The 26683-nt window shown below is 59.2% G+C and overlaps 3 protein-coding genes across 3 annotated transcripts in view; 1 reads left to right on the top strand and 2 right to left on the bottom strand.

Moving 5' to 3' along the window:
• The first annotated feature begins 15 nt into the window (after positions 1 to 15).
• Positions 16 to 3041, top strand: SPMIP1 (sperm microtubule inner protein 1). Its single transcript, XM_024131302.3, has 2 exons — positions 16 to 895; positions 2489 to 3041. Exons 1-2 carry the CDS (start codon positions 475 to 477, stop codon positions 2596 to 2598), a joined length of 531 nt encoding a protein of 176 aa, XP_023987070.1. The 5' UTR covers positions 16 to 474; the 3' UTR covers positions 2599 to 3041.
• A 3143-nt stretch (positions 3042 to 6184) lies between these two features.
• Positions 6185 to 9363, bottom strand: LOC129391819 (uncharacterized). The gene is made up of 5 exons (XM_055082357.1): positions 9256 to 9363; positions 8259 to 8345; positions 8016 to 8177; positions 7112 to 7179; positions 6185 to 6736 (listed from the first exon to the last, which is right to left on the bottom strand). Exons 2-5 carry the CDS (start codon positions 8286 to 8288, stop codon positions 6277 to 6279), a joined length of 720 nt encoding a protein of 239 aa, XP_054938332.1. The 5' UTR covers positions 8289 to 8345; positions 9256 to 9363; the 3' UTR covers positions 6185 to 6276.
• Positions 9364 to 10136: 773 nt separating this feature from the next.
• The window catches only part of KCP (kielin cysteine rich BMP regulator), a 29900-nt gene continuing 13353 nt past the window's right edge, over positions 10137 to 26683 (bottom strand). Inside the window, exons 12-43 of the mRNA XM_055082359.1 lie at positions 24493 to 24586; positions 24282 to 24361; positions 24112 to 24205; positions 23677 to 23762; positions 23521 to 23602; positions 23115 to 23267; positions 22919 to 23025; positions 22748 to 22841; positions 21881 to 22054; positions 21666 to 21748; positions 21422 to 21515; positions 21126 to 21314; positions 20693 to 20863; positions 19902 to 20078; positions 18997 to 19082; positions 18650 to 18740; positions 18456 to 18538; positions 18282 to 18375; positions 17095 to 17268; positions 16787 to 16869; positions 16082 to 16202; positions 15076 to 15155; positions 14773 to 14872; positions 14177 to 14265; positions 13754 to 13856; positions 13511 to 13653; positions 13081 to 13253; positions 12888 to 12999; positions 12692 to 12793; positions 11738 to 11902; positions 10988 to 11294; positions 10137 to 10850 (exon numbers count right to left, since the gene is read on the bottom strand). Of these exons, the coding sequence (XP_054938334.1) occupies positions 10582 to 10850; positions 10988 to 11294; positions 11738 to 11902; positions 12692 to 12793; positions 12888 to 12999; positions 13081 to 13253; positions 13511 to 13653; positions 13754 to 13856; positions 14177 to 14265; positions 14773 to 14872; positions 15076 to 15155; positions 16082 to 16202; positions 16787 to 16869; positions 17095 to 17268; positions 18282 to 18375; positions 18456 to 18538; positions 18650 to 18740; positions 18997 to 19082; positions 19902 to 20078; positions 20693 to 20863; positions 21126 to 21314; positions 21422 to 21515; positions 21666 to 21748; positions 21881 to 22054; positions 22748 to 22841; positions 22919 to 23025; positions 23115 to 23267; positions 23521 to 23602; positions 23677 to 23762; positions 24112 to 24205; positions 24282 to 24361; positions 24493 to 24586 (4053 nt within the window). The 3' untranslated portion in view covers positions 10137 to 10581. The remainder of the gene's footprint in view (positions 10851 to 10987; positions 11295 to 11737; positions 11903 to 12691; positions 12794 to 12887; positions 13000 to 13080; positions 13254 to 13510; positions 13654 to 13753; positions 13857 to 14176; positions 14266 to 14772; positions 14873 to 15075; positions 15156 to 16081; positions 16203 to 16786; positions 16870 to 17094; positions 17269 to 18281; positions 18376 to 18455; positions 18539 to 18649; positions 18741 to 18996; positions 19083 to 19901; positions 20079 to 20692; positions 20864 to 21125; positions 21315 to 21421; positions 21516 to 21665; positions 21749 to 21880; positions 22055 to 22747; positions 22842 to 22918; positions 23026 to 23114; positions 23268 to 23520; positions 23603 to 23676; positions 23763 to 24111; positions 24206 to 24281; positions 24362 to 24492; positions 24587 to 26683) is intronic.

Here is a 26683-nt window from a genome sequence, read left to right as displayed (position 1 = left end):
ATTCGATTGGCAGGGCTGGAAAAGGTTTTGCCAAAGATCCAGGCAGAGAGGAGTTGGACCAGGAAGATTGTGCCAGATTGGTCCTCTGAATTAAAGGTAGCCAGCTCTGGCAGGGAGGAAGGGAAGGAGGCTTGCGTCCAGTCCTCTGGCACCCCAGCTTGAGTCTGTATTGGCTGGGAGGGGACCAGACCTCAAGGGAAGGAAGCAGAAATGACAGGAAACCCGGAATCCTGTGATACTAACCTGGGTCAAGCAAGAGGTTTGGGGATCAAGGCTCTTAGCCAGTGGGCCCCGGCCTGAGGCTGCCTCAGCAAGCAAGGCATGTGAGGCGTGCTGAGGGCATGGCCCTGTGTGAGGTGAGGCTCGGTTGCCAAGCGACTGTCCCTGGGCAGCCACCTGCTGTCAGAAGGGCTCTGTTTGCTGCGCTCACCCCTCAGCTGCAGTCACCTTGGTACCGCTCCTTCCTTTGCCACCATGTCTCGGCAACTGAACATGGACACGGTGCGGCAGAACTTCTGGAAGGAGGAGTATCTGCGGGAGAAGATGTTGCGCTGTGAATGGCACCACAAGTATGGGTCGATGGTGAAGGCCAAGCAGAAGGCTAAGACTGCAGCCCACGTACCCCTCAAGCTGCCCACCCTGCCCCCCAAAGCCCCACTCTCACCCCCGCCCGCCCCCAAAGCAGTTCCTTCCAAGGCCCCCAGCCCTGCCCTGGAGGCTCCTATTCAGTCAGAAATGTACCCAGTCCTGCCTGCCACCCGGGCCCTGCTGTATGAAGGCATCTCCCACGACTTTCAGGGCCGCTACCGCTACCTCAACACCCGAAAGCTGGACGTGCCAGAGAGGCGCTACCTCTTCCCCATCACCACCAACTTCACATATGGCTGGCAGCTGGGTGAGCCCTAACCTCCCGGAAATTATTCACCTCACAGACACAGAGCACCTGCCACGAGCCAGGCAGCGCTCTCGGCGCTAGACACACAAGGCACATGGACAGTCCTTTTGGGGACGTCCATTCTAGTGGAGGGTCCAGGCCATAAACATAAGAGCAAGAGAGGGCCAGGTTCCATGATGAAACTAGGCATGGTGGGAGAGGGGGACAGGGGGCGTGTGTGGCTTTAGACTGGACTGTCAGGAAAGGCCTCTCTGGGGACCTAAAGGCTGAGTGAGCTAAATGACAAGGAGGAGGAGTTTGGGTTTTACTCTAAATTCGAGAGGAAGCCATGGAGAGTTTTAAGCAGGTAAATGATACTGATACACTTTTTAAAAAAAATCACCCTGACTATTCTGTAGGTAATGGCCTTTTTAGGGACAAGAGTAGATTCTGGCAGATGGCTGAGCTATCCTGGCAAGAGATGATGATGGCTTGGGCTAGGGTGATTAGCAGTAGAGCTGAAATAGATTCGGAATATGTTTTGGAGGAAGAATCAAGAGAACTTACTGATGGTTTGAAAGAGAATGCAATGGCCATGCCCAGGTGTTTGGCTGAAGCACCTACAGCAGGGGAGACTCGGCGGGGGTAGGGCTGGGGGGGGTGGTGAAGACAGGTCAGTGTTGGGTGTTTTGCGCTGGAGGTGTCAGTGAGTCGGCTGTGTATGGGAGTCGCCCTATGGAGGAAGGTCAGAGCTGAAGATGCAGTTTTGGGGGGTCATCAGAATATAGGTGCTCTTTAAAGCCCCGAGACTGGGTGGGCTCACCCAGGGAGCTCCAGAGGCTGGATCAAACTGGAGAAGGCAGAGGACACAGCGAGGGGTAGGGAGATGGTATTGGCCAGAAGGCTGTCCATCTGGATTGAGTCATGGTCATCAGCTGGGCAGGAGAGGAGCAAAGGCACTGGTGCAGTTGGAGATGAAGAGTCAAGATGTAGGAAAAAGAATACGCCAGGGAGTGTGTGGGTTTGCTGGGTGATGAGACATGTCCCTTTGCTGTCTGTGGTCATGAATTTCAAGTGTGGTCATGAATTTCAAGTGAGACTACTCAGTCACATGTTTTCTCCAGCTCCTGCACAGAAAAGGTGGATGGTTGGTGATAAACACAGTTGAAATTTTGCCTAAAAAAAAATCCCCCTACTTTCCCCAGGTCCCTAAATGGGGAGGAAAGGGAGGAATTTCCAAATGAAAGCAGGAGGTGAACCCCAAAAGGGGAGCAGGAGGTAGAAAGAAGCCCTGTCTGCCCCAGAGAAGTCTAGCTCTGTCTGTAACAAGCACGGCTGGGAGTCCCACCACCCGCCTCCATGGAGGATTCTGAGGCTGGGGGAAATGCTGGCACACAGCTGACTGGCATTTGGCCATCACCGCTGATCCGGGCAGCCAGCCAGCTCCCTGTTTCCCCATAGCCCCCACTCCTCAGAAGCACTTCTTTTTATTTTTTCACACTTACAAAGTGGATACAACACAGGCAGATTCCTAGGGTTATGCAGGCAGGGCTCCTGAGCTCTGCGAGTTCCTTTCCCAGGAATCCATTCCTGGCCTCTGACATCTTTTCCCAGGCCCCCCAGTGAAGCAAGAACTGGTCTCCTGCAAGATGTGCCGCATTGAATCTTTCTTCCGCAAGAATGGGGCCTTCGCACTGCTCGACCCCCGGGACCTGGCCCCCTGACCCTGGGCCAGGCAGTGGGCTTAGGGGAGGGAAGAAGAAATAACACACCTGGTGGGCCGAAAGTGCCATGCGTGTCTGTGTCTGGCTCTCCCAGGCCCTGAGGCTGCGTTCTGGGCCTTTCTGAAACTACCTCTGCCCTACAGGTTGCCCTCTTGCTTTTTCCTTAAATCCCCGTCTCTTTAATCGTCCCTTTGAGGATTCAGCAGTGACCAGAGGGGGCTGGGAAGAGTGAGCGGTGCTCTCCACGCGCGGGCTCCTCAGAGCCAGGGGGCCACAGTAGCTGCTGGAAGCTCTGGGTGTTCCTGTGGAAAGAGTGGCCTTTCATCCCAGATGCCAGGGAAAAGGGACCGCCACCACCCCACAAGCCTCCCCGCCCGCCCCCTCACCTGGCCCCGAGGGCTCGCAGCCGCCCGGTCCTCTCCCGTTGCATCTGCTTCAGGTGCTCCCGCAGGGCGCGCCGCTGCCCGGCCGCGTCCTCCTGGGGCGGGGCCGAGCGCTGAGCGCCCGCGCCTCCCAGCCCCGGGGCTCGATGCGGCCAGCAGAGGGCAGCACCCGGGCAGGCCGGCCCCTCCTGCTCCGCAGGTGTCATCGCAAGTGCGCGGTGCGCGCAAGCCAAAGGGACCCAGGTCGCGCCCCGCCTCCCGCCCAGGCAGGCTTTTGGCAGCCCCACCGCCTTCTCCTAGGGGTCTTGCCTGTGGTGGGAGCTGAGCCGGGCTCGGTGGGGGTCCCAAGGGGTGCACGCGGCAGTGGCGGTTCCTGGCGATGCGGAGGCGTTCCAAGACCTGGAGGAGGCTTCTGTCAGCAGCCGATCGGCCGCCCCCCGGTGCCCCGCCCTCCCGGCCCGGCCGCGCACCCGGAGCCGCTGCTGCTCGCGGTCCTGTTGCCGCCGACGCCTGGCCTCACTGTGCAGCTCCAGCAGCCGCTGCAGAGCCGTTTCCTGCTGCGCCGCGCTCACGCCCGCCGACCGCCTGTCCCCGCTCGGGAACTCGGGCCACGCCGTCTTCGAGGTTCTGGGGGCCTCGGCACCTCCCCTCCGCCCCCCGAGGACGCCCGGGAGCCCCATGGAGCCGCCCAGCTCCTGCTCCGCGGGGCCCGGGCTTCCTCCCGGGCCCCGAAGCGAGTGCGGATCGCTCAGCAGGCCCGGGTGCCCTGGGAGAGCTGCGGGGCGCTCCCGCTGCTCGGAACCACCAGTGCGTAGGGCCGCTTGCAACACCGCTCCTGGGCGTGGCAGCGGCGGCCGGGCCGGAGGCCCCGGGGGCGTAAGGGGAGCCGGCGCCCCTTCCCGGGCGCGTCCCTGCTCTCTCACGGCCGCTGCGCTCTCTCCTCTCGGGCCACCGGTCTTAACCTGCCTCAGCTGGGTGGTCCTTCCCCGCGGGTCCGGGCCCTCCCTTCCCCCAGGCCTTGGCATCTGTTCTCCCAGGGGCCTGCAGAAGCCCCCCCAGAATTCCCAGGGAGCCGCCTTCCTCCCGGGGCGGCGTAGGTGCCTCTCCCCGAGCCACCTCCCAGGCTTGTGAGATACGGCCTTTGCCCTCGGAAGACTGAAGCATCTTCACTTCCGGGCCCTGAGGAGAATCCTCACTCTGCTCCGGGAGGGCCTCCTTTCTCCGGCACTTAAGGCGACTTCCGCTTTGACTTCTAGGAGCCTCTTTGTTCTCACCCTGGGAGGCCTCCCACCTTTGACCTTCCGAGACCTCTTCCCTCAGAGCGTGAGGGGCCTCGGCACTCTGACCCTCGTTCGTCTTCTCTCTCTTACTTTGAGGAGCTTCTTTGTCCTCCCCCTGGAGGGCCTTCCCTCTCTGATCCTGAGGGGCCCCCTCTCTCTGACTCTGAGGAATCTCTATTCTGAGCAGTTTCTTTAGCTCTGCTCTCTCCTGGCCCAGGCTCCAGCCCAGCCCCTCCAGGGGATCCTGGGGTTCTGGCAGGCCCTGCGAGGGGAGGCCTGAGGGCCCTGGGGCTCCCTGGGCCAGCTTCTTCTCCTGTAGGCTTCTGGATGGTGGTTGATGGGGCCTCTGGGGCATGGGCCCTGCTAGCTCCCCGTCTTCCCTCTGGGCCAGCTCCTAGGAAGGAAGAGCACCCTTCCCAGGTTTGTGAGGGAATCCTCGTGCCAGGGCCCCTTCCCCCAGGGGAGCCTGGAGACCCCAGTGGGCCTCACTTCCTTTAGGGCCCTTGCCCGATTCCTAAATTCGTAAAACCCATGTTATGTAGTGTAAAAGGTGCTTCAGTGATGGCCCCTTCTTCCACCCGGCTGTGGGCTTCTCACCCCTGCAGTCTCCTCCCAGGCAGACCCCACCTCTGCTATCCCCAATCTGAGAGGCGTCTTGCCCAGGACGCTTCGACCCTTTCACCTCGAACTCTGAGCTTCCTGGTTCTCCAAAGCTACTGCTGGTGGTGAGGTCCAGCTCTTGTGAGCGGCCTGAGGGAGACAGACAGGTGTTGAGAGCCCTCTGCTCATGTCCCAGGCCCTCACACACATCCCACAGAACCGGAACCAAGAAGCCTAGGGAGTCCCCAGCACGTGAGGGGAGGCGGTGGTGGGGTACCCTGAGGGCTGGTGTTGGAACTTCAAGGCCGTCGCAGTTCATCATTCCACCTTTATGTACACAGCCTGCTATGTGCCTGCTTCTCAGGCTTGCCTGCCAGCAGCCGACCCCATCTTCCTCATCCTCCCAGCCAAGGACCACCTCCAAGGAACCTGCACACCCTCTTCCTCAAAACCGCCCGGGGAGGCCCAAGAGCAGGAAGGGACTGGTTTCCGGGCTCCTCAGTCCCTCATAAGGACACCCGCACTTTGTCCTTGTGTGCCTGTCCAGCCCCACGATATGCACCTGACTTTCCTATTATTAAGGATCATCCTCTTTAGCTCTTCCTTGCTTTCCGACAGCAAAACCAAATGAAATTCAAGAAGTGGAATTTTACGCCAGAGGCTAGCCTAAAAACTGCGAGTCTTCATAATTAACGAAAGGAATCTAAAAAAGGAGATGAAATGTCGCTGCTCCTTTGCAGCTGTGGAGGAAGGAGCATCGTTTTGCATCCATAAAACTACCTAGAAGAACCTGATCTCGTAAGATCTTAAATTGAGAACTCTCACAAGAAATGCCATCTTTATGCAATATGGACGTGTGAATATTCATGACAGTAACCAAATGGGAATGTTCTCTGTGAAAACAAATCTGTCTTTTGAAGAGTTCTGAACAAAGAGGTCTGATAAGACTCCCAAGCCCTCAGAAATTATTGCCATGAACTGTGAAAATAACCTCCAACCCTGTCCCTTTGTAATTCTGATCTGTTGTCTCACTAGATCATTTATTTCACTCGTTATAATGTTGTCATAGATGTCTCCCATCAATGTATTCCCAAGAGATACTATACTTGTAAAAATTTTTCTGTCAATCAGAAAATAATCATCGGCACTTTCCTCCTCTCTCCCATGCGTGATGTCACAATTAAAAGCTTATGACTTTGCTAGGCTTATTATTTAACAAATCATTTGACAGCCTGTTTCATTTACATTAAATTAACAGGCCCAGGGCTCACAGCATCCATCCCACTGAATTCTAATTGCCTGTTTATTGTCACACCCTCTTACTAGGCTGTGATCTCCTCAGAGATGAGGACAACTGACTGGCCAAGTCTCTTTTGTACCCTGTATCTCCCCAGTGCCTGGCATGAGGGTGGCAGCTAGGCAGCTTGGAGCTGCCATTCCATTCCCTCCTCGCTGGAGGACAGGGAGGACAGACAGTCATTCCCAGCACTTTCTCCTCTGAGCCCCAGCTTAGCTTCAGAATCCTCCTGGACACAGTGCCTGAGACAGCTGGCACCAATCAGGTGGAATTGGCATATAAAAGAAAACCTACTTGCTGTCCCTGGGTGCCCCTGGCAGCCCACATAAAGGTATGAGGCAAAGAATAGGTGAGATGGACTGGAATCCTGGGACTTGGGGTGAGGGCTTCCCTGTTCCTCCCAACCTAGGCTGGCCACTCCAGCCCAGGGGCTTCTGTTCTCCTGGCTGCAAATCCCTGCTGTCAACATACCAGATGTGGGCCCTTCTGCGGGCATGCCAGGGCTCTCCCACCTTGGGTCTGCATCAAACCTGGCTTCACTCAGATCCAGGGCTGACGATGGGTCCTTTGCCAGCCCCCTGCAGGAATGCAAAGGCTGCCTCAGGTGCACCTCTTGCATCTGGGCCTCTGTCGGCTGGGGGCAGCCTGTCTGCCAGACTCCTCACCCACAGCAGGCTGCGGAGCCTTCCCACCCCAAGACCGAAACTCAGTCCATGGAGGCCTTCCCCACGCCTGCACCCACCACTGGATTCCAGGAGCTGGAACTCAAGGTTACCCTGTCCAGAGGCTGTGGGGCAACCATATAGGTACAACTGAGTGAGAACCCCAGGAGGATCTGGGGGCACGAGGAGGGGTCGCTGGGCAGGGCTGTGGAGGGAGACGGGGCAAAGGGTCCAGTGTTTGGTCACTTTGTGTGGCAACACGGAGTGGATGGAATTCCCTGGGAGACTCACCCCTCCAGGAGCTGACGGTCCTGGCTCAGGGAGTCCTCAGCCTGGGGCGATGGGCACAGGCTGGAATTCTGGAAGGATTGGAGTGGGTACCCTAGTCTACAGGGCATCATCCCCCAATGTGGCAGGCAGCCTCTAAAACAGCCCCTAGGGATCCCTCCTCCTGGCATCTGTGCCGTTGTGTGACCCCCCCACTTCCCCTCCAAGTGAAGGAGCTTGGAAATGGATCCCTCCTGCCCACTGAAGCCTTCAGATGAGACTGCAGTCTTGGCTAAAAGTGTTGGCTGGACACTTCCTTAGTGGTCATGACTAACACCCCCTCCTGCTACAAGCTACTAACCTGCCCAAAGGGCCTCAGGCAGTTGGTGGCTGAGCCGGGACTCGAGGCACATCCTAGTTCCCAGTCACCACAGCACCCTCCTTCCTAGAAGGGTGGGACCAGCCAGCAGCCCCGGAGAGAGGGGCCTGGGGCTGGGGCTGCTCAGGGTCTCATCACTGGGGCACCCTGGGCATCAGTGCCTCTGCCCTCTGGGCCCCGCCAGGCCTGCTTTCCTCCCTTGCTGCAGCCATGTCTAAAGGCTTCTAGGTGTCACCATGCTGTTGATTTGACCAAGATAGTTCACTGTGGAACGGAAGCAAGCCAGAATGGTCCTGTGTGCCAGGCATGGTGCTAAACCCTTTACACAGATGAGTTCACAATCCTCCCAGCAGCGCTCTGAAAAAGAGCTATTATCTTCCCCATTTTGTAGCTGAGGAAACAGGCTTACGGTCCACAGGGAGCGTCAGAGCAGAGATTTGAACCCAGAGCCATCTGTCTCCAGAGCCCACATTCCTTCCACTTCTCAACCACTACAAGTGCCCCAGTGTTTCACTGACACCCCCCGCCCTCAGCCACACCCCAGCTCACCCCACTCGTCAGCCGCTCAGAGCCCCCATCCGTCCTACCACGGGGCTTGCTGCACTGGCTCCACACACACTGGGCCTGGTCCCTCAGACCGCAGAACTGGGCCCAGGGGGGCCAGGAGAGGCCCAGCCCCACCCCGGTCAGCAGCTCCAAATCCCACAGGAGCTGCAGGAAGGTGGGGGTGCCAGGATGTGAGCGGGCACGCACCCTGCCCTCTGCCACCCTCCCTGGCCGACGTCCGCCTACCTGCTCCTGGGCCCGCCGGCTCCGCTCCATCTGCAGCAGCACGGTGGGCAGTTCGAGGCCTGAGGGACAGGTCCGGCCGTCTCCCACCTGGGGAGGCAAGATGGAGTCAGACCCCCATGGAGAGCCTGCCCCCTCGTAGACAGTGCCCTGTCACCCTCACCTGCTGCAGGGCAGCCCAGAGCTGGCCCAGGCCTGCAGGGCACCGGAAGAGGTGCTGGTACAGGGCCAAGGCCTGCTTGGGGCTACAAGGGAGCCCTAGGCCCCCAGGTGTGGCTGCCTGCTCCATGGGGCAGGGGGCCAGGGAGGACGTCCACCCCCCGCCTCTCCCCCAGCTGCTCCTGGAGAGAGGAGGAGGGTCAGGAGCTGGGGACAGGAGCAGGGAGGAGACAAAGGCTCCTGAGCTCAGTAACGCAGGGCCCTGACATCTGAGCCAGGGCCTGGGCCTCAGCCAAGTCTCATAGAAACCTGACTCTGATGCAGGTTCCTCGGCCACGTGGGTGGCAGTGCGGGGTGAGGACTGTGGCCCTGATAGAGAACGGCGTGTGTGCGTGTGTTTGCAGTCCCAAATGAGCATTTATCTTATACATACAGTTAGCCCTTAAGCAACACGGGGGTTAGGGGCCCAACCCTCCTTGCAGTCAAAAATCCACATATAACTCATAGTCTGACCTCCATATCCGAGCATTCAACCTACCTGGGACGGTGTAATGCTGTAGTATTTACCATTGAAAAAAAAACTGAGTATAAGTGGGTCCGTGCAGTTCAAACCCGTGTTGTTCAAATGTCAACTGTATATATGAAGCTTGCAACTGCGTTATATGGTATGTGATATATGCCCAATACAGGCAGCAGCTCCCAACAACTAACTGTATGCCAGGACCCAAAATGCTACGTACATGGAATCCTTCCTTGAAGCAACTCTGTGGAGTAGGTGGTATCGTTTTCATCCCCATTTCACAGAAAAGAAAGCCGGGCCCCAGAGAGTAAGTTGTCCTACCTAACACATGGCACTGTCTCCCTCATCTGGGGACAGACAGCACGAGAAACAGCCTCTGGGAAAATGTGGTCCGGAGGGTGGGCAGTAACGCGCTTCCCTAGTGCCTTTGCTCCAAGCTGTCCGTGGGTCACTCTGTGTATTCTCCGCAACACACGAGATACAGCAGATGAGGACACAGTTTGCAGAAGTAATGACAAGGGGAGGGAACAGGCATATGTGATGGTCTGTAATCTTCGCATCCCCTGCCGTCACGAGCAGCCTGGCCTGCCTGCCGCTTTGTAACCGCTCCATGAAAGGGGCCCCAACAGAAGCAGGCTGAGCAAGCAGGCGGGGGTGGGGGGGGGCTTGGTTCAGCCCAACGCCCTCCCTTCACTCCCTGTTGGAATACTAGGGTCCCCCCAACCCCAATCTTTAGCTAAGGTCCCTCAAAAAAACCAAGGTCGCATAGCTGGCAGGTGGCAGAGAGAACTCAAAATACAGTTCTCTTTGAAAAGAGACTTTTCTTGTCAAAGAAAGAAATTATTTTTTTTCCCTATTTCAAAACCCCTGTTCTTTCCCCTATGTCTTCGAAAGTCACATGTGTGTCCCCTGCCCACATGTCCGTCAGGGGTGGGTGTAGTTGCGAACACACGCGGGATACGTGCATGTGTTTATCTGGGTTTCTGAGGAGTGTGTGTGTGTGTGTATTTCATCACGTGTCTGTATGTCATCACAGACACATTGTCTCTCCTGTTCCCCACCCAGGCGTGGGGTCCCTGTGTCACCAGCTCTTAGGGTGGCCCAGGAGGTGCCTGAGCACTCAATATCCCCAAGGAAAGGGGGGTGCCGTGTGGGCACTGAGCCCCTTCCCAGCGCTCCTCAGCCCCTGCAGGACTCCGCATGGATCCACAGAGGGCCCCATAGAGGGCTGCACACGGGGGCCACAGGCCGTGCCTGCTACGTGTAAACACAGGGCTGGGACCAGGACAGCTGGGTCCTCCTTCTGCCCTGGGAAGCAGGGCTTCCCAGGCAGCACCAGGATGTGGCAGGTAGGGGCAGCCCAGAGATGCAGGCGCAGAGAGCGGGCAAGGTCCACGCCACAGCTGCTACCACCCTGACTCTGGACCCCACGTTCCAAAGAGCCCGCACCACCAGCGCAGCACCCAAAGGCAGCACACGTACACACAGAGAAACCTTAGGGCGGTCCCCGAGTTTACTGCTTCTGACTCCACACAGCTGGGGTCTTTGCGGGGCCCAGACCCAGGCTCCCGATGCCCGGGCAGTGTGGGAGCTTCTCTCCAAGGGGAGACTTCTAGCCTGATGAATCCTGGTCGGTGTCGTCCTGGCTCAGGGTGGCCCCTGGGGCTTCCGGCTGGGGTTGGGCAGAGTGCTGGGTGGCTGGTCCCCAGTGAGTAGGACTGGGGGGCAGGCCTCGGGTGAGATACAGTGGGCCTCGTGCTCCACCAGGCCTGCGGGGCACCGGCAGGCGGGAACACAGGGCCTTATGCAGTGGGCCGCCAGCTCCCCCAGGGGGACATGCTGGTTGAAGCAGGTGCGGGGACAGGGTGGGCCACACTCATCAAACACGAAGCCACGGTCCAGGAGGCAGCCCACCACTGCAGGTGGAGTGGATGGCAGGGTCACTTTCCAGTCACCAGGCCCACCCCCTGTGACCCTCCCTGACCTACGCTGTCCAGACCTGAGCCCTCCGTGTCACCCCTCCCCCAACTCGCACTGGGCATTGCCCCCTCACCGCAGAGCGTGGGGCCCCGCCAGGCGGGAGTCACCCCTGCTTGGCGACAGTGGCTGGCATAGGCTTCCAGGGCATCACAGAGGCAGGTGTCAGCCAAGGAGCCAGGACCACAAGCACAGAGGTCATACACGCAGGCGGCAAAGAAGGGCTCTGGTGGCACCACAGCATGGCAGCGACTGAACGGGGAGGACTTCAGCACCCCGCACCGGGCGTTGGCCTCACGCCTGGCACGGTACCCTGCTGCCCGGCATGGATCCACCTCACGGCCCTTGGAACAGGGCCGACCAGGTCCTGGCCCCTCTGGGACCTAGGTGGGGAAAGCAGCTCTATATGGCCGCATCCACTGGCAGCCGACCTTTGTGTGCTATGTTCTTCAAAGCACTTTCCACCAAATATTTTGTTTTAGCCTCATAAACCTCCCTATAAGAAGAGCAAAGGAAGCATCAGCTACTTTTCCTTTGTCCCCATTCTACAGATGGACATATCAAGGCCCAGAGCAGGTAAGCGACTTGTCCAAGGTCACACAGTCCGTGAGCGGCAAAGCAGGGATTGGGGATTCAGATGATGAGACCGCTTTCAACAGGCCATCCTGCCTCCCCCAGCACCATAGCAGGCAAGAAGGCCCCAAACCTCCTTGAAAGCCCCAAAGCTCACCTTGTGTGCAAACTTCCCTTTCCATACCAGAGGGCTGCTCTGAGATTCATGCTCAACTGTGCCTCCCCCCTGCCCCCCAGCTCCTGTGCCACTCACCTGCCAGCTATTCCCAAACGCAGCCTCAGTGGACAGGAGCAGCCCCTCAGGGCCCCGCAGATCATCCTGGGCAAAGCCATTGAAGTTGCCACAGAGCCCACAAATCTGGCCCCGGTAGGAGCCAGGCACTCTCACCTCCACCTGGGACTGCCCATCCCACAGCACCTGTGCAGAGAGGCTGGGACTGGAGAGTGGGGAAAGGCAGGGGCCCCAGGAAGCCCAGTGCCCATCCTGGCGGCGTCAGCACGCCCCCTGCTGTAGGGGAGGAGAATGGATGGGTGGAGGTGCCTCATGGAAGGGAGGATACAAGTAGGCACCTGCCCTGTCAGCCCTGGGCAAACACAGAAGACATGAAGAGCCACCCACAGCTCCCTCAAAAGGGCACCTTCTCCCCTCATCCTCCATGAACTCAGAGCCCCATGAAATGTAACCCACTTCCAGAGAGTCACTCTCTCATGGGCATTCAGGCCTTAACTGAGGACAAAGCATAATTAGAGTCTGTATTGTAAGAGTAGACAAGCCTTATTTTATGAATTTACAAATGTGCTTGTTGCTGGAGGCCAGGGAGTGAACTACTCTTTGGTACATGGGAATTGGAAGAAATCTCTGAAACCACCCAGGAGACGGCAGGTGACATTGCCCACCCTCCCAACACTTCCCCCATTTGACTGATGGGATAGCTGAGGCCCAGAGAGGATCGGCTTAAGGTAAAGGCCTAAGAGCCCCAGTGTGTGCGTGGCTGAGCCAAGATTGCAAACCAGGCTCAGAACTCCTTTCATCACACGTGTAGGTCTCTAACCCTGATTCCTCTTCTCCCTTCAGAATCCAGCAAAACTCTCTCACCTCTGTGGCCTCATTTGGCCTGGGAGGTAACTGGTATCCCCACTCCCTCTACAGATACAGACACCTGAACAGGCCCGAGGCTCCCCTGCACTCCACTCGTCCCGGCCGCACCTGGAGCCCCGGCTGGGCGTGTAGCATCACCGTGCGTCCCCGCAGCTCCACATACAGCAGAGGCTCCTGCAAGAAGGGCAAGGCGACGGGGCGCCCGTCCACCTGGAGGAGAAGGGAGGCGGGAGGAGGAGCGACGTCGGGACAGCGGAGAGGAAAGCGCGATAGCGACCTTCCCCGGGTCCTTGGCTCTACTCACCGTGACCTCCCCGCCCTGCAGCAGCCGCACGGCCACGTCTCCCAGCAGCACGGCCACCTCGTGGGTCCAGGACACGCCGCTCCGGCCCCGGTCATGGTTGGTCACGTGCACGCTGCGGCGTGGGAGGCCCAGATGCTGTGGTCAGCAGGGACGGGTGTAAGGGGGCAGGGAGAAGGCAGAGGGCGTTGCGCACCTAAAGTCCCCTCCACGGCAGTCCTTGGCCAGCACGTAGCTGCAGCTGCCCTGGAAGTGCAGCAGGCGGCCGTCGAAGGTGCGGTAATGAGGGTCTCCGAAGGCCATGCAGGAAGCGGGCCGGGTCAGGCAGCGGGGGCAGCAGCTGCCGGGACTCAGGGCGGGGGCCTCGTCCTGGCCTCCGCCCCAGACACCGTCAGACCCGCTGCGCTCCCTGCCGGGCCCCACGCAGAGCCTCCCGGGACGGAGGATCGCCCGGTAGGCTCCAGGGCTCCTGGGCCTACTGCTGGCGGGGGGGGGTCACAGCGCCGCCTCGTGGCTGCTTCGGGAACTGCACGACCCGGGCAAGCCCAGCCTCCTCGTTCCCCGGTGCACCCAGGGGGCGGTGCCAAGTGGCCAACCATCCCACCGCCTGAAACAGCGGCACTCACGGGCCCGCAGGAGAGCGGCGGGCAGCGCTGGCTCTGGCAGCTCACGGCGCCGGCTACGCAAGAGCAGCTGGTGCAGGCGTCCACGGCCCAGCGCTCCCCGGAGGCCAACTGCCGGCCCTGGTGCGCGCACGACTGGGCGGGGGCTGAGGGGACAGTAAGGGGCGAGGGTCCGCTGCCCATCCCTCACACTAGGTCTCGCTCCCGCCTCCCCCTCCCCTACCCCCCCATATCCCTGGCCCGCACCTTGGCATCTCTCACAGCACCTGCCAGCCTCTCGCACCTTCGCCCAGCCGTGGGGGCAGGAGAGGGCCTGGCACTCTTCCAGGCGGCACTCCACGCGGCCCCGCTGAGGACAGATGCCATTGCTCTAGGGACTTCCGGCAGGGTCTGGAGTCCCTGGCCTCACACTCTTGGAGACCTTCTGGATCAGGGACTGGGGCGGGAGCCCCCTCTCTCTCTGCCCCTGCCCCACAAGAACAGCCACTTCATGTTCAAATAGGGAATGAAATGTACCTTCAGCTACTTGCCCTCACACAGGGCTGCCCAGAGCGGGCGCCTTTTTCTGATTACCTCGAAGACCCCATATTCTCTGGTCCAGTGACGGGAGGCTCCTCCCTTTAGCCATCTCTCAGGTCCCCCACCCTCCTCCTCCCACCCCCAGCTCACACGGCAGGTGCAAGTGATACAGGCGTCGCTGGGGTCCCGCCAGCTCTCTCCGTCTGTCACTCTCCGGCCCTCAGCTCCCACCACACATTCTGAGGAGGAAGAAATGGGGATGGGAGAGCACTGTCATTCCGCCTGCATGAGCTCACCCTGAGGGCCAGGGCAGGGCGGTGCCCACCCCATCCAATTAGCACCCTGTTGGTGTTGATTTCTTCAACCAGCACCATGGGGCCTACTAGATGGCAGACCCGGCACCAGTGCTCAGGATGTCCAGAGTGTCCCGGGAGCCCCAAGAGTCAGAAGCTGGAACTTTCCTCTGGGCCGGCTGCCCGCTCAGCAGTGCGATGCCCTGCTAGTGGGCCTCAGGTCCGTGAGCCAAGCCTCAGGCCAGGCCTTGAGAATCCAGGCTTCATTCCCTGCCTCCCTCTACCTCATGGGTCCCTCCTCCACCCCAACGAACAGCCCTCCCTTTCTATAAAAGAACAAAGCCTGCATTCTGAGTGCACACCCCAGGTTGCCCACTTGGCCCATGGATGCCACCCCTCCTGTCTCCCTCCTGGCTCCGGCTCTGAGGATGCAGAACAAAATTGGGCATGAACCCTGGCACACGGGGCAGCAGCTCCCAGGGAGGGTATGGCGCTCCAACAGGGGACAGCTGGGCTCAGGACAGGCCCGGTGAATGCAGAGCCAAGTCAGGTCCTGTGGAAGGGCACAGGAACACTACAGGTAGAGAACAGCAGGGAGGGAGCAGGGCCTAGGCAGAATGTGACATTCAGGACAAGTGGGCAAATGTCGGGGGTGAGTAGGAAGCCCAGAGCTGCTGCAGGAGAGGAGTCGCAGCCACAGCCCACAGAGGAGGAGGAAGAGGGTGCTTGAGGTGTCCCCAAGGCAGGAGGGCTCACCTGGCACTGGCAGGTGTAGCAGGGGTCTGGCGGGGCCACCTTAGACCCCCGCAGGTGCTCCGTGCAAGGACTCAGCGGCTCTGTGAAGACAAGAACGCAGTATGGGAGATGCTACCGGGGTGGGGGTGGGGGACAAAGCCTAACTGACCCCTTATCCCCTTACTGCATCCCCAGGCTTTTTGGGCCCAGGGCATACTTATGGCCCTAACACCTTGATTCCAGGAATGGCAGATCCCTTTTCCTTTTGTTCCAGCAAAGAAAAGTTTGGACTTTTGAAAAGGAACTTTGCTAGGCTGCTAGCATGGAGGGCCTGAAAACGGACAAAGTGTGGCTCCCTCAGCCTGAGGTCACTAAGGACCACCGGGCTGCCCGCCCTGCTCCCCCTCCCACTTATTGTCTGAAAGGAAGCACAATGAGCCAGGTACCCCAGGTTCCAATCCTGGCTCCAGCACTCAGTGCCTGTGCCATTTGGGGCAAATTACTCAACTTCTCTGAACCTCAATTTCTTCATCTGTTAACAAAAGGAGTAATAACACCTCACTGGGTAACTGTGAGAATTAAATGTGATGCTGTTTATTAAAAGCACCAAGTACAGTGCGTGGCATGCAGTAGGTACTTCGTAAATATTGTGCCTTTCCTCTTTCCCTGCAGCAGCACATCCGAGCAACAAGAACACCTCTCCCCACCTCTGTAGCTGGGCGACTCACTGCCCCTCTGGTCCTAATATCCCGGCCCTCAAGAAGCCAGCAGCCAGCACAACTGCAACCCTGCAGCGCCACCTGCTGGACAAGATGCACCAGGCTTCAGAGTCAAGGGGTCCTGCTAGCTTCCCGTTTCCCCTTTGGGTATTACAGGTCTCACCCTCCAGGGTACAGGTTTCCAGAACAATCCACTGGACTCAGGAAAGGGCTGGGGCTGGGATTGTGGAGGAGAGCTGGCTGGCCCTTCCAGTGTCACTCTGGGGGTGGCAGCCCTGCCCTCTTTACCCCCCAGTCCGGGGACTCACGGGCACAGGTGGGGCAGCAGTGCTGGGGCCCAGGGGGCAGGAGCTGGCTGGCGGGACAGCCCACCAGGCTGGGACACTGCCGCCGGTGACAGCGAAGGCTGGGAGTTCCCTCAGGCTGCAGCTGAACGAGCGAGCAGGGGGTGGGTCCCAGGCCATGGAAGCCGAGAGCCACCCTCTTTCCTCTGGCCTCCAGGCTCCTCCATCTGCCTTGGGCAGGTCAGACTACAGTGCGCAGAGAGACTCAGCATCTCCTCAGACTTGCTCCTCACCCCATGCCCCAGTCCCCAGAGATGACAGTGCCTGCTTCCTGTAGTCGCTGGGGCCTGAAACCTTCATGTGGCCTTTGACCCTCTGCACTCCCATGCCATCCCCTCCCCAATCCTACTACCTAATCTCCTGATCTATGATGTCCTTCGCCTGCTCAAAACCCTTTCATTGGCTCACCCTTACCTTTCAAATAGAAGTTCCCCAATATGGCTCCCAACCAATTCCTAGGCATCTCCCCGCAACCTTCTACCCACACCACCCTACACTCCAGCCAGGAGGGCCCACTGCCTGCCCCACCCCAGACTTGCTGGTCCTGCCGGCTCTTCACCTCAAGCCCCTGCCTCACTCCCTGGCCACAGGGACACACCCCTGACTCAGAGCCCACAATGCCTGCTCCCCGCAGGGTCCAGGCTGCCCCTCAGCGTTGCGCTCCCCTACCTCACAGGTGCACACTTCACAGGGCTCTGCGCCAGGCTGGAAGCTCTCCCCGGGCTCGTACTTCCGGCCCTCGTGCTCACAGGCTTGGCGGGGGGGAGGGGGGGGTTAAGAGCAGAACAGAATCAGGGAGCTTCCAGGCTGGCAGCAATGCCAGGCCCCCCAGCCTCAGAGATTGGGGTGTGCATAAGAATGGGGGCCACTTCTCCTGGAACGAGGCATCTCTGCCGCCCAGCCCGGGGCAATGGCAGGGAGATGCTGACGGGGCACTGCCTCCCTGCCCACACCCCCCCACCCCAGGCTCCCAGTACCAGAGCATCGAGGGCAGCAGTCACGGGGCCCCAGGTGAGGCTGGGCACAGGAGGTGACACACTGGACGCGGGCACAGGTGATGACACCCTCATGACACATGCAGGAGGAGCAGGGGCTGTCGGGGGGCTCCCAGCTACTGCCTTCAGGGTGCTCCTCCCCATGAACCAGGCAGCCTGTGTCCGAGGTGGGCAGGGATGAGCTCTGAGTCTGGGTTCTGCATGTCTGCCCCTGACCCACCCCCCTCACCCTGGGTGCTCAGTAGGGTATGTGGGTGCCAGGAGGGGTTTCTGCAGGGATATAGTGGAAAGGTGGCCTGGGACAGAACTCCTGCCTGTGATGGAGGGGAAAGACACTGGGTCGGGGTCAGAACACCTGGATTCTAATCCCATTCCTTGTCTGCTTGCTTGCTAGACCCAGTGCCAGGCAGCAGGCACTGTCTGTTATAGCCCAGCGCCAGCAACAGTACCTGGCCTGAAGCAAGTGTGTAATAAATGCACATGGGATGAATGAGAGGCTCTGTCAGTAACCATGTGCCCAAGGTAACTCAATCTCTACAAGTCTCAGTCTCCCCATCTGTTAAATGGGGATTCCATCTCAGGGCAAGGAGACGCTGACAGTTCCTATACCATGCTGGGCAGTGTATGGGGCGAGGGCCCACACAGGCTAAAAGAGTCCCCTACTCTAGAACCAGATGGCCTAGATGCAAATCTTGACTCTGCCATCTACTGGCTAAGTGACCACAGGTAAGTTATGTTACCTCAGTTTTCTCATCTGTAAAATGGGAAAAGTTAATAATAATACCTACTTGATGAGATCGTTGTGTACATCAAATGAGGTACATGTAAAGTGCTTAGCTCAGGGTCTGGCACATGGTATATGCTCAATAAATGTTAATTATCATTATTATCATTATGAATGGGGTGTGGTTAGGAATGGGGCAGCTTCGAGGAGATTCTAATAAGCACCTAGAAGGGGAGATGGTCTGGATAGGCCAGGGGCAGGGATAGGTAGGAAGAGCTGAAGGTGAATGTGGTGAGAGCTCAAGGGCTGAGGTGTGGGAGGGACAGACGGGTGGACAGGGAGGTGGGAAGTCTGGAGGAGAGCTGAGGGGAGGGAGGTGGGGCCGATGGAGGGACACGGGACCCAGGGACGGAAACAAGGGAGCAGCCCCACTGGCCAGGCATACCTCTGCAGCGAGGGCAGCAGCTCCCCGGCTTCGTGACCTGGAGTGGGCAGGGCAGAGGTGGGCACTGCAGCCGCTCACAGCTAACCTGGCCAGCCTGCAGGAGATGCACGGTCAGTGACTTGCTCCCCAGGCCAGCTGACCCCCCCCGCCCCCTCTGCCACCTCCCTACCACACCTGACAGCGACATCGCTCACAGGGGCCTGTGGGCCCCTCAAACTCCTCCCCGTCCTGGTGCTCCCGGCCCTGAGAGAGGCAGCCTGTGGGTGAAATGTGTCCTGGGTGGGGGCTGTGCTACCCGTCCAACGTCAGGTCTGGCGCTCTGCCAGGGAGGGGGAGGCGCGGGGGGGAGGTGGGGCATGTGTGCTCACTGTGGCAAACAGGGCAGAAGCAAGGCCCTGGGGAGGGATGGGGGCACAGAGCTGGAGCACACGGCTTCTTCCGGCAGCGCATGGAGCCTTCCTGGGGGAGAGAGGACACGCTGCCACTTTCCATGTCATCACACCCTCAAACCAGGCCACACGTGGCCTCATGGGGGTGTGCCCCTACTGACCTGCCAGGCCCAGACCCCCTCCCTCAGCCCAGGAGGCCTGAGCCCAATCCTGTCCTGATGGATGTCACAGGCAGCGTGTACCCTGGGAGGAGGAGACGACCTCTTTCTGGCCAGAGGGGAGGATCAAGGGATGAAGGGCTCCAAGGCCCCAAAGGGCCACCTCACCTGGCAGGTGCAGATGGAGCAAGTGGGGTCGAGCGGGTCAGGAAGGGTCTCTCCGGGGGCAGCGGTGACCCCATGATAGAGGCATCCTGGCAGAGGGGGGAATACAAGGCAGAGCCGCAATCAGGGGATCCCTCTGCTGCCACACGCGCGCACACCAACACAGACACAGACACACACACACACCAACACACACACAGACACACACACACAGAGACACACACCAACACAGACACACACACACACACCAACACAGACACACACACCAACACAGACACACACAGACACACACACACCAACACAGACACACACAGACACACAGACACACACACACACACACACACACACACACAGCCGGGCCTGGGGTCCTCTACCAAAGCTTAGCTAAGAGTCAGAAAGAGAGATGAGTGGCTGGGAAGGCGGGGGCGGGAGGAAAGGCCGGCGGAGGACGAGGGTGGGCTCTCAGAGCAGGGCCTGCGGGAGGAGGAGAGAGGGACGGGCACACTGGAAATGAAGGCGGCGAGAGGGGGCTGGGCTTGGGAGGTGGCTTCTTCAGAATCCACGGGAGAAGGAAGTTGCCCAAATGTGGTTGGGTGACTCCAGGGCAGCGGAAGCCACTGAATGGCTTTGAGTCTGGTGACGTGATATTTTAGGAAGGCAGGAAGACAGCTGAAGAGCAGGAAGGTCTGGCAGCACAGGGGTGGTTATGTGGCGTCCCTCACAGCTGGCGTGAGGTGACAGCAGGGACGGAGAGGAGGGCGCGAGTATGGGGTGAGGAACCCCAGGAAAACCCAGGCTGTGGGCTTGCTGCTGGCTGGCTCGGGGAGGGGTGACAGTGACCAGAGCGGGGGACTCGGAGCCGAAGGGAGGCTGGGGAGTCGAGAGGGGCATTGGGAGGGCAGGTCTACCCTGGCAGGTCGGGCAGCAGTGCCCAGACGGGGTGAGCGGGTGGCTGCAGCCCAGAGGCTCACAGGGCCGGCGGCTGCAGGTAACGAAGCCTCCGAGACAGGTACACAGATTGCAGGGCTCTCGGGGATCCAGAAACTCCTGGCTGCTCAGGTAGGACTCCCCTAGGTACTCACAGCCTTGGAGACAGGACAGGGAGGGCGGGGGGAGGGGCAGAAATCAGGGAGAGGAGACCAGTCATCCAGCTCTGAGCTTGGGCCTGGCCTGAGCCCAAGGCTCAAAGACCTGGTGGGGAGGGAAGGGCTCCGTCTTGGCCGGTGGGTAAAGGGGTCTGGGGGGTGGCAGTTGGATTGGCCAAAGGACAAGGTTTCTCCCCTTCAGCCTGTAAAGAAGCTCCCTGTCCAGGCCCTTCCCTGTGGTCCAGTGGTTAAGAATCGATCTTGCAATGCAGGGGACGCCAGTTGGATCCCTGGTCGGGGAACTGAGATCCCACATGCCGCGGGGCAATTAAGCTCTCGCGCCTGCAACTACTGAGCCGGTGCGCCACAACGCGCCGCGACGAAAGATCCCATGTGCCGCAACTAAGACCCAACGCAGCCAATAAATAAATAAATATTACAAAAAAGAAAAAAGAAAAAAGCTCCCTGTCCAATCTATAGGGAAAACCCACACAGAATTTGGTCCAGGGCTTTTGTCTTAGGGTAATAAATATTTTTTACCCACTCTGGGGCAGTAAAGATGACTTTGACCCCGCCCTCCTGTCGCCCCACCCGTACAGTTCCCATCCCCTCACCATCACAGGTAGGGCAGCAGTCACCCCTGGCAGGGAAGGGGCACTGTGCTGGGGCACAGGTCCTGGGCTCGCAGCCGACGCTGCCCTCCCAGCAGAGGCAGACGTGGCACCGGGCAGTGGGCGAAGGGAAGCGCTCGCCGCTGGCGAACTCCTTCCCCTGGTACAGGCAGCCTGGGGGACAGGCGAGGGGCTGGGGGGCCATGGAGGCAGCGCACCAGGCGCACTACCTCCCGGGCCCTGTGGGCCGGGCGGGCACCGTTCCCGCACTTTCTTAGTGAGAACCCCGCCCCCGAGGGGCGGGCCAGGAGGAAGGGGGAGAAGGGGTGGTGCCCCGCCTGGGTGTAAAGAGGGACGCAGAGTAAGAGGGGGACCGAGCAGGTGAGGCTCCAGGGTGGAGCTGGAAGGAGTGCGGGCAGGTGCAGCCGGGCGTTACCGTCACAGGAGGGGCAGCAGGGCCCCTGGCGCGGGTGGGCACAGGGCGCCGGTGGGCAGGGCAGCCGCTGGCAGGACACGGAGCCGTCGAGGCAGAGGCAGCGGCGGCAGGGGTCGTCGGGCTGGGAGAAGTGCTCCTGGTGGCGGACGGGGACCCCGCCCCCGGGCTGAGGGCAGCCAGAGGCGGTGGCTGCAGCCAGAGAGCAAGCGTCGGCGAGGCGGGGTGGGGGGGCGGCGGGGGGAGGGAGGCTGCCGAGGGGGTCCCTCCGGAAAAGCGGCGAGGGGTGCCGCTCCTACCCGGGCACTGCGGGCAGCACTCTCCTGGCAACAGGAGCGGCTCTGGACAGCGCAAGGGCGGGCAGCGGCGGGCCGGGCACTGCACGTGGCCGCTCTGCAGATGGACGAGGCCAGGCCAAGTCAGTGGTAGAAGGTGGAGGAGACCCCTCCCCTTCTCACCCTCACCTTGGCGGACCTCTCCTGGTCTCCCCAAGTGCCCCCCCACCTCACCCACTCTTCCTTCCTATCCGGGTGGCAGACTCACCATACAGTGACACAGGCGGCAGGGGTCGGAGAGGTGGGGGAAGTCTGCTCCGTTGGGGTACTCTTTTCCACCAAAGGCACAGCCTGGGGGAGGGGGAAGCTATGGGCCTGGGAGAGGCCACCCTTCCCCCAGGGCATGCTGCCCTCCCAGCCCTAAAGGCCTATAGATGGGGCCAAGCCATCCCGAGGGACCACCCCCCATCCCGTCCACCTCACCATTGCAGTTGTTCTGGCAACAGGGACCAGGCAGCGGGTGGGCACAGGAGGCCCTGGGGCAGGCCCGAGGTTGGCAGTGGGCATGGCCTTCCCGGCACTGGCATTCCTGGCAGGGGTCTCGGGGGTGGGAGAAGCTCTCGCCATCCATAAACACTTGCTTCTCCAGGATGCAGTCTGGGCAGTGGGGCAGATGGGCAGGAGTGGGGACAAAGACTGACAGTGCAAGGAGCAGGCTGACAGTCCCTCTACTCTTGAGTACAGAGCCACTGCAGAAGTGCCACTTGGAAGCTGTCCCCACGGAGGGAGAGGAGGAGGAGGAGGGGCTGTGTATGCAGACAAGGATATCTCTCTGAGCACACACTTGTGCCTGTGTGTGTGTGTGTGTGTGTGTGTGTGTGTTTAGTTCCTTTACCTGCGGGCAGCTGTGTGTGCCTCTGAGGGTGAAGAGCCGAAGGGCTCATGCATGTGCATGCCTGTGTTTGTGATACGTGCCCTGCACACTCTCCGTGTGAGCAGGGATCAGGGCACACCGCATCCCAGCTCCCAGTCTCTTGCGTAGGAAACCTGAACATTTGTTGCATGAACCAGGCTTATACAGGTAGATATACGAATAGATGTGCGTGGTGGGGGTATTGGAAGAGGAAGTGTAGGAAAGGAGGGAAGGGTGGTGTCGTAACATGAAGGGACAAACGAATGTCTACCCTTCTCTCCCACCCGTACCCTGTGAGTTCCAGAGAGTCCCAAGCTGTGTCAGACTGAAAACAATTTGGAAGGCCATTGCTTTCTAAGGTATCCGTTGGGCCCACGGGGCCATGGAGTGGCAGGGTCAAGGGTTCACCAAGCCAGACAGGTACAGTAAGCACGTACCTGGGCACCTGGGGCAGCACTGGCCGGCTCCACTCTGGGGCCTGGCACAGGTTGTGGGAGGGCAGTTGACCAAGGAGCATGTCACGGTCCCATCCTGGGAGCAGGTGAGAGGGCAATGGGGGTGGGCCCCGGAAGGGGCTCAGCAGGGCAGCAGCAAGCCTGGGGAGGTACCTCGCAGTGGCAGGTATGGCAAGGGCTGTCTGCATCTGTGAAGTTCTGCCCGTTGGTGTACACTTGGCCGTGGTAGGTGCAGCTCTCACAGCTGGGGCAGCAGGCACCTGGGTAGAGCAGGGTGATCACAGCCCAGCCGATCAGGGTGGGCCGGGCAAGGCAGGGGAAGAAAGCTAGATTGGGGCGGGGCACTCACCGGGGGGCTTGGTGGGGTGCTGGCAGGGGGCTGGGGAGCAGAGCAAAGCCCTGCACACGGGCACCCCAGCTTGACAGGAACAGGTTGTGCAGGGCTGACCATCAGGCTGCCACTGGACCCCCTCAGCAAACTCCTCTCCACCAAGCACGCAGGCTACAGCAAGGGACGGCGGTGGGGGGGGGGGGCTGTCACCATGGCAACCTGGACACCTCCACCCATCCCTGTCCTTCCCAGACCATAGGACCCTTCCCAAGACCCTGGCTTTGCCATCCCCACAGCAGCCTCTGAACACACTCTGGAATGGCTGGTGGACTTAGGAATGCCCCCCCTTACGGTGAAGGAACACTCCTCCATCTCTAGCTGCTGGAAGCAGCACCCTTTTGTGGTTGCCCCCCAACACACACACCTGGGCAGAGCTGGGGGCCAGAGTCAGACAGGGTGCAGGGAGCGCCCGGGCACTCCTGCTCCTCACAGGAGACCTCGCCGGCCTAGGAGGGAGGCTGGGTGAGTGGCCCTCAAGGGACAAGACAGATTCGGGGCATGAGACAGCGGCACCGCCTACCTGGCAGGAGCAGCGGACACAGCGGCCACTCTCTTGGAGTCTGAAGGTCTCCTGGCTCTGATACTGGCGTCCCTGGTACTCACAGCCTGGCTAGGATGACAGAGGTCCTGGGGCACAGGGCTGGAGGCTGATGGGGAAGCCTCAGAGCACCTGAGGCATGCACCCCGCACCCTGACAAGGACAGCCACCCCTGTCCTCCAGGAGGCCCTGCCAGCCTCCCCCAGCCCACACGTGCCCAGGGTGCCATGAGGTGAGGTGAGAACTCATCCCTCACCCGTGGTGACAGAGCTTAGCTTTAGAAAGGACTTCCCCTGTACTTTAGCTCAAGGGGGCTTCCTGTCAGTCCACCGGAAGCAACCACCCCACGCCGAGACCCAGAGCCTCTCTCGGGGCAGTGCCCACCCCACCCCCTGGTGACTCGAGCCCCCCACTCACTGTCACAGACTGGGCAGCACTTCCCAGGGATCCTGCCTGGGTGTCTGCAGGGCGTCGGTGGGCAGGGCAGAGGCTCACAGTGGACACTCCCGTTCTGCCAAAAGGACCTGGTCAGCATGTGAGAGGCAGGCCCCGAAGCCAGGCCCTCCCTGCCGGGCAGACCCACTCACGGCACAAGGGCAGTGGAAGCAGGGGTCCCCAGAGCCCACGGGCTCCCCGCGGCGGTGCTCTCGCCCGTTTAGGAAACAGCCTGCTGGGAAGAGGGTGCCTTAGACCCTCCTCAGGACCCCATGCCATTCAGTGTCCTGGCTTTCATGGGAGGCTCGAGCTGGGCCGTCCGTCAGCTTTCCGAGCCCCTCCAGGATCCACCCGCTGACTCACCATCGCACACAGGGCAGCAGGTGCCCGGGAGGGGCTGGGCAGGGTATGGGCACAGGCCGGCACATTCTCGCTGGTGGCACCGGATGTGGCCCTCCTGGTAGGGGGCAGAGTAGGCAGAGGAATGGGCCGTCAGAGCTCATCCAAGTGGCAGAAACAGCATTCGAATCCCAGCTCTCCACTTACTAGATATTGCTATGAGTAAATTGTGTCCCCCTTCAAACTCTTACGTTGCAGGCCTAACCCCCTCAGAATGTGACCTTATTTGGAAATAGAGTCGTAGCAGATGTAATCACTTAAGTTGGGATGAGGTCAGACTGGAGTGGGGTGGCCCCTGGTCCATTGACTGGTGTGCTTATATAAAAGGGAAATTTGGACACAGACACACACTCACACAGGGAGAGAAGCATGTGAAGATGAAGAATGAAGCCACGGGATGCCAAGGATCGCCAGCCAACTGCCAGAGCTGGAGAGGGGCCTGGAACAGATTCTCCCTGACAGCCCTCAGAGGGAGCCGACCCTGCCGACACCTCAGTCTTGGACTTCTGCCTCCAGAACCATGAGATAATCGATTTCTGTTGTTTAAGCCACACCGTTTGTGGTACTTTGTTACAGCAGCCCAAGAAACTAATATAGATGTATAACCTAGCATGCCACTTAAGTTCTCTGTGCCTCAGTTTACTCATCTAAAAAAAAAAAAAAGAGAGAGACAATAATAGACCTGCCCTCATAGCCTTGTTATGGAGATACGATAAGTGTGTGGTATGGCATCCACCTCTGGAAGCTGACAGGTAACAGATAGTAGCTGCTGCTACTCCCCATGGTCTTTCCCAGACAGACCCCATCCCTGGAGTTCATACCTATACCTGGGCTCACTACCTTAGCCCCATAAGTGTCTGGGCTGCCAGTGACTCTCCTCACAGGTGGGGGTGGGGTGGTGGGGTGTCAGTGTGAACAGGGAGGGGAAGCACATGGTTGCCAAGGGGTTGGGTGCCCCACGGCCTTCGCAATGGAGTCCTTAGTCCTTGGCAAGCTGTCAGGAAGCTTTGTGACTCCGGCTTCGGCCCCCATGAACCACAGCCCTCCTTGGCGTGCGCCCTGCCTGGACATTAGGCCTCCATGTGCCCCACTTCCTCCCCCAGCCTTTGCTCTGACTCTTCCCCTATGCCTGGTGTTTTAGCCCATTCAGGCCACTGTAATAAAAAACCCCATAGTCTGGGTGGCTTATAAACAACAAAAATTTAGTTCTCACAGTTTTGGAGGCTGCGGAGTCCAAAATCAAGGTGCTAGGAGTTTCAGTGTCTGGTGAGAGTCTCCTTCCTGGTTCATAGATGGCTGTCTAATTGCTTGTGTCTCCACAAGCAATGGTGGAAGGGACGAGAGAGCTCTCTGGGGTCTTTTTTATACGGGCACTAATCCCATTCATGAGGGCTCCACCCTCATGACCTAATCACCTCCCAAAGGCCCCACCTCCTAATACCGTCACTTTGGGGGTTAGAATTTCAACATATGAATTTGGGGCGGGACACAAACATTCAGTCTATAGCACCATTTCTCCCTGCTCAAATCCTACTCACCCGTTAAGACCTAAGTAAACATCCCCCCCCATGAAGATATTCTAGATCTGTTCTGCCCAATAGAAATATAACACAAACCACATATGTCATTTTAAATTCTCTAGTTGTCAAATTTCAAAAAGTAAAAAGAAACAGATGGACCTAAATTTTAATATTATGTTCCACTCAAACCAAAATATCCAAAAAGTTATTTCAACGTGTAATCAACATGAAGTGTTAATGAGATATTTTACATTCCTTTCTTTCATACTAAGTCTTTGAAATCCAACGTATATTCTACATTTAGAGCCCATCTCAAACCGGACAGCCACATTTCAAGGTCTCAGGGTCCACATGTAGTGGCTCCTGATCAGAGAGCAGAGTTCTAGATGCCTCAGGTCAGTTGTGTTTCTCCCTCCCTGGAGCTTGTGCTGCCTGTCATATCCTGCCCAGCCTCACTCCTCCTGTAACCTGAAGCTCCTCGAGTTTGGTTCACAGACATCCTGCTCACCTACTGTGCTCAGAACTGGACACACTGAGGGCTCAACCCCTTCCCCATCCTCATGGTGTTCAGGGTTAGGTCTCCTCCATCTCTGTCCCCTCACAGTGCCTTTTTTTTTTTTTTTTTTTTTTTTTGC

This window comes from Physeter macrocephalus, unplaced genomic scaffold (assembly GCF_002837175.3).
Source record: "Physeter macrocephalus isolate SW-GA unplaced genomic scaffold, ASM283717v5 random_97, whole genome shotgun sequence".
Classification (NCBI taxonomy): Eukaryota; Metazoa; Chordata; class Mammalia; order Artiodactyla; family Physeteridae; genus Physeter; species Physeter macrocephalus.
This window is presented reverse-complemented; position numbering and strand designations above follow the sequence as displayed.

Bases quoted from the DNA above. Each gene is read 5' to 3' on its own strand.
- SPMIP1 (XM_024131302.3), top strand. From the start codon at position 475: ATGTCTCGGCAACTGAACATGGACACGGTGCGGCAGAACTTCTGGAAG. The intron at 896-2,488 runs GTGAGCCCTAAC...ATCTTTTCCCAG, and splicing joins CACATATGGCTGGCAGCTGG to GCCCCCCAGTGAAGCAAGAA.
- LOC129391819 (XM_055082357.1), bottom strand. From the start codon at position 8,288: ATGGAGCGGAGCCGGCGGGCCCAGGAGCAG. The intron at 8,178-8,258 runs GTAGGCGGACGT...ACCTTCCTGCAG, and splicing joins GCCGGCGGGCCCAGGAGCAG to CTCCTGTGGGATTTGGAGCT. The intron at 7,180-8,015 runs GTGAGCTGGGGT...CAATCCTTCCAG, and splicing joins CTGAGCGGCTGACGAGTGGG to AATTCCAGCCTGTGCCCATC.